This window comes from Chenopodium quinoa, unplaced genomic scaffold (genome assembly GCF_001683475.1).
Source record: "Chenopodium quinoa cultivar QQ74 unplaced genomic scaffold, ASM168347v1, whole genome shotgun sequence".
NCBI classification, from domain to species: Eukaryota; Viridiplantae; Streptophyta; class Magnoliopsida; order Caryophyllales; family Amaranthaceae; genus Chenopodium; species Chenopodium quinoa.
Window position 1 is genome coordinate 1,025,001 of NW_018743292.1, and position 10,972 is coordinate 1,035,972.

Here is a 10,972-nt window from a genome sequence, read left to right on the forward strand (position 1 = left end):
CCTGCTGCCTACTTCTTTTTCCAGAGAGCTACATCTTTTTAGGAGACAATTAATTGCATACCAAGTGAACATGATAAGTCCTTTACAATCTTACATGAAAAAGGTCGTCAGTGTTTCAAATTACTCCTCTAAGGGCGATGGGCTTCTGAGTTATGATGATAATAGAAATAGAACAACCAACTAGCCACCTTGTGATCTACTTGAGTCATACGAGTAATATGTTCGACTTTGAGTTGTTACATTCGAACTCGTTACCGCCACTCCTTTGCTATGATCGGAAATATTGAACATGGTTCGACTTTGAGTTAATATATTCGAACTTGTTACCACCACTCCTTTGCTATGATCGGAAATATCGAACATGGTCAACACAGACAATCTTACTATCGCTGATCCAATAAAAAATAAACTAAACTTTAATAATGTTGCAACGAGAATACTTTTGATGAACTCATTGTATGAGACAAGTCTAGAAGCCTACGGAGTATTGGATTATGTTTTGGCTCATCTAGACAACCACCAATCCACCATATTTTTAGTGCATTGTTCTTGTTGCAATAGTCAATACCCACTTTCGTTTAAAATACCTTTAGGTATGCAAAATTAATAATCAATTTTGTTTTACCAATATTTATTCTAAAATTGAATTCATTCTTGTTACACCATACTAATAAGTTAATAAATAATTATTTCAGTTGACGTTTTAAATTTTCCTTTTGCTCTGTGATCCAAAGTTCCATCCATGTTCTTAGATTTATCCCATCATTCAAACATCCTCGTATAGTCCCAAATTTTTTGGGTAACTTCTCACGATACGGGACAGTTTAAATGATATGATTGCCTGTGCTCGGCATAACGAATAGGTTTAAGTAAAAACAACAGTTAGTTTACAGAATGAAGAAGACATTTCTGAATATCACAAATCATTTTCACATAAACTACTCATAATGCCATTTTTTCGGCCAGAAGGGACACATTACAAAGCTAATTTAAGAGATTGTCCATCAAACCAGCACAGGTAGAAGAGATAATCAGAGCCAACAACACATTTAAGGCAATCACAAATAGAGAATAACTTGAAGCTGCAAAGCTGTCCTAACTCGCCGTTTCTCCAAGCAAACATATCCATTGTAGAGGACACCTTCTTGATAATATGCAGCCAACTCAAAGAGAAAGTCTCTTTGGAGAAAAGGATGCATCGTAATTTTGAATGCTCGAACTTCACACCTCCAGCCTTAGATTTTATCGAGTTTTTCAGCCTTAATAACAGGGTTGGCTTTAGCTATGGCATCACGAGCGGCAGTACGGTAATCAAAGGGGCACTCGTGTTTGTCTGAATAACGATGTGTGGCACAGAAAAGATTACCGCACCGGCAATTGAATCCCGTCAAGCCTACCCTTTTCTTGCAAGTGGTACAACGGCTAGGCCCTTGTTTTGGCTTAGCATCTCCACTCTCGTCCACCAAATCTGTTGATACACTTGACTCTGGTGCAGGTACGACTTTTAGTTCAATAGGTTTGACTTGCAGATCCACCGTCGTGCCAACAACAACAGGTTCCTTGCCGTTGCCGCTTGATGATCCATTCACTATATTTTCAATAGATGATGCGGCAAGTTTAGCTTGCTCCTGCTTGAGAACGGCATCTTTGTAGCACTTGGAGCACATGTTCATTGTTGCCACACTCCCAAAGAATCCACAATTATTAATGCACAAGATTGGTCCTTCTGGAGGAGCTTGGCATCCAGTCTCATCATGATCCATTTCCGAAGTTCTGAAGCAGAACAAACAGGCAAAAAGAAAAATAAACCGATTAAGAGTTGCATAACTCTAATAAACAAATTACGAATGCATGACTTTCATTTTTTGCACAAGAAGCAGTGGATAGCTGCAGACAGATTATAAACCCAGAATTTCTAGGAGCCCCAAGATGTTTTACCAGTTGCACAAGCCGGCATCTCTGGCATGTATCTACACAAACCAGAAACCAACAAAAATGACCATTTATCGCGCACTTGCCAAAAACTCAATACATAACCACAAAGGCACAAACCATCAATAGCACAAATGCTGACAAACTAATGTAAGGTTGTATATTAGACTGAAGTTTAATGTGCTTTCTCAACAGCCATTTCAATTTCGATAAGAATGATGCCACTGAACAACATAAGAAGTTAAACTTCAGCAGACTGAAATGCATGTTAAATGCTAAGCAAGCTGAAAAACCCTCATCCAACTGATGTTCTAATGAAATACCAATATGACTTCAACATTTAAACACCGCAACTACAGGAGAATACCACAAAGACCACCCTGCCACCTCCAATTGTTCAGACCGCAAGAGAAAGACAAGGCGTCGAAGACACAAAATGAGCCATTACCAATTCAAAACACTAAAACGCAAGAATAAAAGTAAGAAAATATAATTCTTCACTATACTAAACCCTACGAGAGACCTCCCCTAAATTTTTCGCAATTCGCCAAAGATACATGCCTCTTAAATTTCACAGGAAAATCACACACCATTTCACATGTAATTAACTCATACACACAAATTCAAAATGAGATTTCTATCTATATCAAAAAAATGAAATTTAACAAGAACACGAGATATAATTTCCCAAAAGCAAGAGCAACAACTAGCTAAATTAAACAAAGGTCACACCAAATGAAAACGAAACATAACCAACTAAAAGGTATCAAATTACAGATGCTTAATCAATCAAACTTTGCACCTAATTATAAAGCAAAAGGAAAAATGTAAAATTGACGCATGTCTATTTTTTTTTTTAAAAAACCCAATATTCAACGAATAAAGTTTCAATCTTTCACCCAATAAATTCAACAAATCATACAATATTCAAATTTCTACAGCTAAATCTATCACACCCATCTCAAATTAGTTATGTAAAACCCCTGATTTGGGAGAAATGAATCAACAAAATAATAAATAAAAAAAAAATCAAAAATTCAAAACCCTAACCAACAAAATTCAATCAAATTCCTAAGAAAATTACCCTTTAATTCTTCAAAATCCAACACCCAGTAAATCATTTAAAACCCATCAAACGTTCGAACAAACAAACAAAAAGTTAAATGCAAATTTAAAAAATCATTTAAAAAAATTAAAATAAAATAAAAGCAAATAACTGTTGAAATAGAAATGAGATTTAAAGCTAATCAAACCCAAAAGAAAAACAAACCTGGAGAAAGGCGAAGAGATCGCGAAGAAGGGGAAGAGAGAGAAAGAAGAAGAAAAAAAATGGGGGAGTTAAATTAAAATGGGTATTAAAGAGAGAAGAAATCCTTCTCTCTCTGTTTCTCTCTCTAAAGAGTTTCTCTCTCCTCCCCTCTCTTTCGTCTTCGTAATAAAGAGACGTTCTCTCTCCGCCAACGAACGCCTAATTACTGATTGCTAAAGTATCCTTCTTTTTTTTCTTTCCCATTTTGCCCTTTGGTTGTCGTGGACTCTTCTGTTAACGCTCCCTTGGGGAAACTGATTTTCACGCCTTCCCGAGTTGTTTTGGTTACAAGTAAACCGAAGAGTCGAGGTCACAATTTCGAGTCTCACCATCTATTTTAAAGTATTGACCTGTGTTAAAACAGAACTGCGGGAACAAAAACAGTAAGAACAAAGTTACCGAAAATTAGACTGAGTCGCGGACTATGTCGCTCTCTTTAGAACATTCACGGCACTGCCCTGAAAATGTGCAAGCAGTTCGTACTAAACCGGATGTTCCCCAGGATAAAACAGCCTTTCTCTTTTATAGGCAAAATTGCAACGTAACTGCTGCTGTTTAATTAGGCACTAATCACGCAATTAAAACGGTCATAAGTTGAACGTTCAAAACGGTTACAGAAGATTAATGCGTGGCAAAACGTTTAGCAAAAAATCAGTGAAAACGTTTGCATGATTAACGCTCCATTAATCAGTTTTGAAAAAACGGTCAAATGTAATCAGTCAAAAACGTTTAGCAAAAATCAAGGAACTAATCACGCAATTAGCCTTGTCCAAAAAATAAGTTTATTTAATAAACCCGACCCGACCCAACCCGGCCCGGCCCGGCTCGCGTGATAGATGGTTTACAATATAGGTCCTCCCTCTCCACAAAATGTGGGTAGCCCAAGGGCCACACCCCTTTAGCCCACTCTCTATATTATAAAGAGAGTAAAACTCTCATTTCCCACCAATGTGGGACTTTGAGTTTTTTCACAAAATTCACACACTACACACTTGTTGTTCCAACAACCTGTGTAACTGAATTGGCGATACTAGTTTCATAGGATCATTCTTCTTACAAAAAGTCAAAGAGAATGAGACTTTGACTTTCTAGGAAAGTGCTTGTTCAATACAAGTGATACAAGTATGGAGTACAAAGTATTTCATAGGTTTTTTTCTTATCAATTAGCTGTTGGTGTAGTGGTGATTGGGGCTACACTTGTTAGGAAGGAACACGTGTTCGATTCCCCAATAACAATTGGAAGGGAACCGAAACCTAACCACCTAGAACTGATCATCGAATCCGGATTACCCAAATAAGTGAATCGGATAGAACACACACAAAAAAAAAAAAAAAAATAAGAAGGTTTTTTTCTTGATATAAAGTGAATGAAAATAGGAGAAATGAAACATCGTTTTGAATGTTCAATGAACTATGTACTTTATATTGTGAGATGGAGGACGTAGTAGAAGTTTATGGTACCATACACACATAGCTTAGAGTATTTTGTATAATTGTAAGTGCATTGAGATTATAAAAAAGTATTCTTTAAACTACTTTAGGTTGATAGCTAACCCATTAGAGTACTAATAATCATTATCAAATTTAGATTATGGTGGAAATGGTCTTACACTAATTTACTGTGATAAAACTTTCTTACATTAATTTACCATTCTCTTGAACTTAACCATTTTTTTTTTTTTTAATTTTTTTTTAAGAAATGTAGTAACCTTTTCCCTTGAAAAAAATTAATACGTACTGGTAGTAGTTTTCACAAGCACGATAAGATAGGAATCACAAAGACTAATAAAAAAAACTCGTACTAAGTTTAATTCCATGAAGATATTCTCTCGCTTTTTCTTGGGGTGAAAGGTGATGTAATTTGTGTCAAAAAAAAAAAAAAATTGTACCCGAATTCCAGGAATCAACAGTTGGTGACCCATTCCATATTGTATAACTATAACATTATTAATTTATTATTAGTATTTTTAATTTTTAATCTTATACTTCGTATATTACAATGTTCTTGTTGGTTGTAATTTGGTTGGTAGACGTAAGTGCATACTTCGTATATGACTATATACTTTCGTACGTTTTTTTTCCTTACCTTTAAAAATAATGTACGAATGAGCTTATTATTCTAATAGTCATATATTCCTATTAAATATAATTATGTTGGTCAAATATTTATAATTTCAATTCAATGCTAAAGCTAAAAAAAAAAAAAAAAAAAAAAAAAAAAAAAAATTAGAATGGTAGATTTGGAAAGACAAGTATAAAATATAAGCCCCCAACAAAGGCAATATGAGAGTATGTATATAATTTATTTGTCATGTAATTATTGTCACTTGACTTAAAATATTTTCCAGCGCAAAATCATTTTTCTCTTTCTAGGCATGCTACTCCTCTAACCAATTGTACCATTAATACTACGAAGAAATATATGGAGTTGAAAAGTAGCATAACAATTTTATTCTACTTGGCTTCTCATATTCATATGAGCAATGTTAATTCAAGTTGAATGATTGGGGTACGATGTGATTATACGCGTGTATTCTTATTATAGAAAGTCTTACTCGATATGATGAAGCGTATCACTAAGTCAAGGGTAATTAATCAAGTAAGCATAATGAGGTAACTTTGTTTTTTTAATCACGAGTTTTCCCTATTTAGGTGACTAGTATTCCGAATCAACCAAATATATAGCACCACTAAAATATTTTTTTAAAAAATAGCACATCAAAGTGTAGGGATTAGGGAATCAATGTGTTGTTTGATGGAATATATGGAGCAGATTATGTGTGATGGGCTAAAGATTGGTTAATATTTTTCTAGGTATCTTTATTATTGGACCATTTGTGGTGTATTGTTGCTTTGTTCTAGCATAGTCCAGCAAGAAAAGATAATTATGCCTCTTTTGATGATAAGAATTTTCTCATAAAAGTTGATGTGATACCTAAGTTCTTAAGCATTAAAGCTTTCCATAAGATTTTTTTTTTTTTAAGTTAGGATTAGGTCACGATCTTGAGAGAAGAATATTAACTGTTGTGTACCTTTTCTTTTACTAAAATTTCATCCCTTCAAAATTTTCAATATTTTAATTTCAGTGTGGTGTTTATAATTGAGTTGTCCTGTTTGTACACGGGAACAACAACTTAGATTAATTTCATTTCACTTCGACCAAAGGAAATTTTATGAACAAATCATATTTCATATACATAGTATATGCCTGAAATTCAATGATGCAAATACACAAAACATAAGTTCATCATTTGGTTAATTTGCAAAATCAAAAGAAAAATGGAAGAAAACACATATATAAGTCAAGATTGTCAATTATACAAAGAACAAAACAAACAAAATTTCTAGATAGCTAAGATCCCATTTCTTGTTTTCCAGCATTCATCAAACCTTTGGTGAGCCAAATGGCGGTTTCTCTAGACGAAACCGGTTCTTCACCAAATGGCTTTAGTATCCCTGCAAGTTCATCCAATCTATCCTGCTTAAGTAAACGAGCACATAACTCTAGGAGTGATTCTAGTGCTTCTGCTCTATGCTCGACGTGTGCACATAGCTCAACCTTCCCTTCTTCCTCTGGCAAAGTAGTTAAACCACTACTAGCTCTTGATATCGATTCTTTGTCCTCAGTTTTGCCAGGAATTCCCTTGATTTTTTCCAATATCTGAGTTAGATACTCAACAGCAAGTTTTTCAGTCTCACTATGATGATCAAACTTGTGATATGAACTCAACATGTTGAAGAAACTTTTTGTTAGTTCTGCATCCTTGAGTTGTTCAATGTAATTGGAAATAACTTTAAGCCCTTCCTCGGCTTTGGATATTCGCTCTGAACAACTTGTTGGATCAACCCTTTTGGTTTCAACCTTAGTTTCAAGTGAATCTGAAGAGGATGCTGCCTTGAGTAACGATTTCCTAGGTGTTACTCGAGCAACTCTAGGAAGATCTATTGGTGGTTTTGCCTTTAACACCTTTCTGAAATTGGGAGTGTTGGGCTTATTGGTGAAGCGAGGTACATTTGGTTTAGTTTGGTTAGCAGGAACTTCAGATTTCACTGGCAGGTAGATAGGAGATGTGTGGCATTGAGCGAGGTATGGTTGTAAATGAGGATTCCTTAACAACTCTGCAGCCTGTTTACATCAATTGAAATTCTGTTAGCAGCCAAGAAAAATGTACAATATCAGATAATGCAATCTTAGTATCACAAGTATGATCTAAGCTATGTTACTCGGACTGGGTACTCATGTTAGACTCGTGTTTGTGTGCCAAGGGTCAGTGTCAGACTTGGTTGTTTTATGAAAAATACCATATTTTCAGTCCAAAATGAAATGTACACCCATGTCAGAGTGTTGAGGCTCTGACATGAGTACTTGGGGGTGAGTTGAAGAGTCCGAGTAACATAGGCCATAAGGATCCTTACTTACTGTTGGTCTATGTTCCGGGTTCTTCCTCAGCATGGTCTTGATCAAACGTTTCCTGCATATTGGCAATCAATCCAACCTGCATTCATCAGTAAATATGCAGCAAAACATGGACTTTTTTTTGGCTCATTTTGATTAAGATCATGTTAAATGATAGGTCACTTACAGCGCGGGAGAATAGATAGTTGGCAGTGGGGAGATAGTGGACCGGTTAATTTTGTTCACTAGCCCTGCTATATCCTGTTTTTAGTTCAACTGTACTTAGAGCACATAGTGAAAAATACATAGTAAGCAGATTAAGATTTATAGCAAATTACCGGTGCTCGAAATGCAGGTTGATGTGCAGCTATTTCAAACATGCAGCAACCTGCAAAATATAGCAGATTTCTAAACTTAACTCATTCATTCACCAATCAGAAACATAGAGTTATCATATATTATACGACGTATTTTATGGTTTTGTGTATTTCATTATTCCTACCTAAGGACCATATATCAGACTTGTAGCCATAGGGCAATTCAGCAAGAAGTTCAGGACACATGTAGTTTGGACTGCCTACAATCTGCATGTTTTGCAAGTAATCTATTAGTATTTGCAGCTAAAATACGATTCCGTGTAATGAACATATCTCAAGCAATGCAAGCTGTTACCGAAAATGCAAGATCATCTTTGCTTAGCAGTTTTGCAAGGCCAAAGTCACCTGTAATAGTTTTACACCATATTCGGAAAAAGTGTCAGAAACTGAAATAGCTCTATAGCAGTAACTTCCACTTTCTTAAGAGTTGTAACATATCTTACCTAGCCTGATATCTTGGTCCTTGGTAAGAAAAATGTTGGAACACTGAAAGCGAAATGTAACAGAAATTAGTTAACTAAAGGGGTGTTAGGTCCATGTACATATCAGAAAAACTCTTTGTCCTCTAATGCAATCAAGAACTTCAAGCGCGAATTGAACCAACCTTTATATCCCTATGTAACACACGGTTAGAATGAAGGTAATCCAAGGCTATTAGGAGCTGAGCCAGCCATTTGCAGAGTTTCTGTTCATAAATTACAGCATAATAAATCTTTGGTTAGGCTGTTGTGTTTTTCCTCCCCATCATCCTTAGACTTGTTAACTTTCTTTTTTTTTTTTTACCTCCTCAGGAAAATATGTTCCTCTTGACTTCTTAATCGTCTCAGTCCTGAAATATCAGATCAGTCTGAACATTATTTTTCGAGTCCTTAAGTCATAAAAATTGTTGTTCGAAACAAACATTCTATGTTATACTCCATAAGTTACATACACAATAATATCCGATAAACTTACATGTCTCCTCCTTCACAGTAGCTTGTCACAATGCACACGTAAGACTCCTGTATGCAGGTCATAAATTCTTCTTACAATGGCTCATATCATCGCAATACTTAAAGATTAATTCACATTGATCATAAGATTTTAGGCAAAAATAAGCGAAATTCTTAAAGCATTTTACCTTTTCTACCCATGCATCCTTATATTCCACAACATAAGGGTTGTTCAACTTTGCTATAATACTCATCTACAACAACAAATAAACAGAACATTTCAACATGAACAACATACATTACAATATCTTTGTAACAAACACATGATTTGGTCAAAATTCGAACCTCTTGGTGCGCAGTTCGCTTGAATCTCTCAGTCTGCTTGGCTAATTTAATCTTTTTCAACACATATCTAGAAAAAAAAAATCCAAGAGCTTACATATATAATCATCAAAATTCTTTTTTTTCATATGTAACATAAAAATTCGGACAAACTTACATAAAAATGCAGAGAAATAAATCTTACTTTTTCTTAGTATCAAATTTATTGAGAACAAGATATGCAGTACCAAAAGCTCCTCTACCAATCTGCTCAATTATTTCATACTGTTCCATCTTTGATACAACTACTCTTTCAACATCATCACTCACATTCTCCATTGTTCAGATCACAACTCTTCAATTTGTCAGAAAAATAAAAGTAACATCAAATAAATATACCTTATATTATAAGGCTGCTGTAATCATAATATATAAATATAAAATTTTATGATAAAAAATAAATATAAAAATAATCACAATGAATATGTGGGTGGAGCAGAGGATTTATTATGAGGTTGGTTCATGAAAGAAACATGAGCAAGTGTATATTACATAAATAATATGAATAAAAATATTGGATAAAATAGTTGTACATAGGAAACAAGAAAAGATATTTAATTTCAAAAATTAAGAGCACAAAAGAAGGGAAAATTATACTTACATTACATTAATCATGTGAAGAAATGCATAAAAATGTAGTTAATTAGTGATTAATATTGTAAGAGAAAAGGGAATTAAGAGAGGATTGATTTGAAGCAAAAGCAAAGTAGTAGTAGTGTTTTGAGCAAAAAGGAAGTGTGTGGCATATAATGTTAAAGGTGTGTGACAAAAGGTTAGAATAAGGTAAAGAGGAGAAACTTTGCTTGCATACCCAGATACATGGAGGGATAAATCATTATACCCCAAGTGGTTAGTGTGTCATCATCCTTCAACAGAACACACCTTGATGTATCTTGGACTTTTTGGTAGATATAAATTCCCGGGATTGCAACTAATGATACTCGTAATGTCTGAAAAAAGTTGTCACTAACCGGCCTTTTTACATAATAAGTTAGATTTAGAAATTTTAATCTACGGGAGTTCATGTCACACCTTTGTTATGAGAGATTGGAACAATGATACAACTAATAAAGTGAAAACTATTATTTTGGTAAAGTCTTAATTATTCTAGAGTGATTAATTGATTTATTTTGTTTAGGTTGTATAGAATTGATGAAACAATCGATTGAAGAAAAAAAAATCACTATATTATTGGTAGCTAAAGATGAAAATTTTACTATGGATTCTTCACTATTTACAAATTTTACCTCTGAAACAATTAGCGTATGAGTGTATGACCATAAAAATTATACCTATTTTTTATTTACGACCAGTTATATCTTGTACATGATACATCTAAAGTAATTTCTTTGATTCCTTCTATTGTTTACCATGCAATCCTATATACTACTCGGTATAATTTATTTATTTTTTTAATAATTTTTTAAGGAAAAGGGTGAAAATTTAAAAATGAAAGTGAAAATTAATTTTTGAGAGTACAATATCAGCATGTAAAAGGGTGTCCTAAAATAGAAGTACGGCTAGTTGTGTACAAGTGTATCACAGTTAGGTAGTGATGGAGCCTGGCTGGTGCATTCATTATCAACATTTGATGCACGAGCATAAGTTTACCAACTTTCTGATTTCTTTTAATTTACAATTCAAT

At 34.2% G+C, this 10,972-nt stretch overlaps 2 protein-coding genes across 3 annotated transcripts; both read right to left on the minus strand.

Annotated features, from left to right (window-relative positions):
• Window positions 1-847: 847 nt before the first annotated feature.
• Window positions 848-3,393, minus strand: LOC110736191 (zinc finger A20 and AN1 domain-containing stress-associated protein 8-like). Its single transcript, XM_021916348.1, has 2 exons — window positions 3,203-3,393; window positions 848-1,773 (listed from the first exon to the last, which is right to left on the minus strand). Exon 2 carries the CDS (start codon window positions 1,761-1,763, stop codon window positions 1,236-1,238), a length of 528 nt encoding a protein of 175 aa, XP_021772040.1. The 5' UTR covers window positions 1,764-1,773; window positions 3,203-3,393; the 3' UTR covers window positions 848-1,235.
• Window positions 3,394-6,480: 3,087 nt separating this feature from the next.
• LOC110736192 (serine/threonine-protein kinase Nek6-like) lies at window positions 6,481-10,197 on the minus strand. Of its 2 annotated transcripts, none has more exons than XM_021916350.1 (14): window positions 10,139-10,197; window positions 9,473-9,622; window positions 9,292-9,358; window positions 9,135-9,200; window positions 8,969-9,015; window positions 8,798-8,843; window positions 8,619-8,699; window positions 8,458-8,500; window positions 8,310-8,359; window positions 8,140-8,221; window positions 7,976-8,025; window positions 7,825-7,898; window positions 7,662-7,713; window positions 6,481-7,367 (listed from the first exon to the last, which is right to left on the minus strand). In XM_021916350.1, exons 2-14 carry the CDS (start codon window positions 9,604-9,606, stop codon window positions 6,594-6,596), a joined length of 1,566 nt encoding a protein of 521 aa, XP_021772042.1. In that variant the 5' UTR covers window positions 9,607-9,622; window positions 10,139-10,197; the 3' UTR covers window positions 6,481-6,593. The 2 variants fall into 2 exon arrangements, with proteins under 2 accessions (XP_021772042.1, XP_021772041.1); XM_021916349.1 differs by lacking the exon at window positions 10,139-10,197 and adding an exon at window positions 9,929-10,125.
• Between the last annotated feature and the right edge of the window lie 775 nt (window positions 10,198-10,972).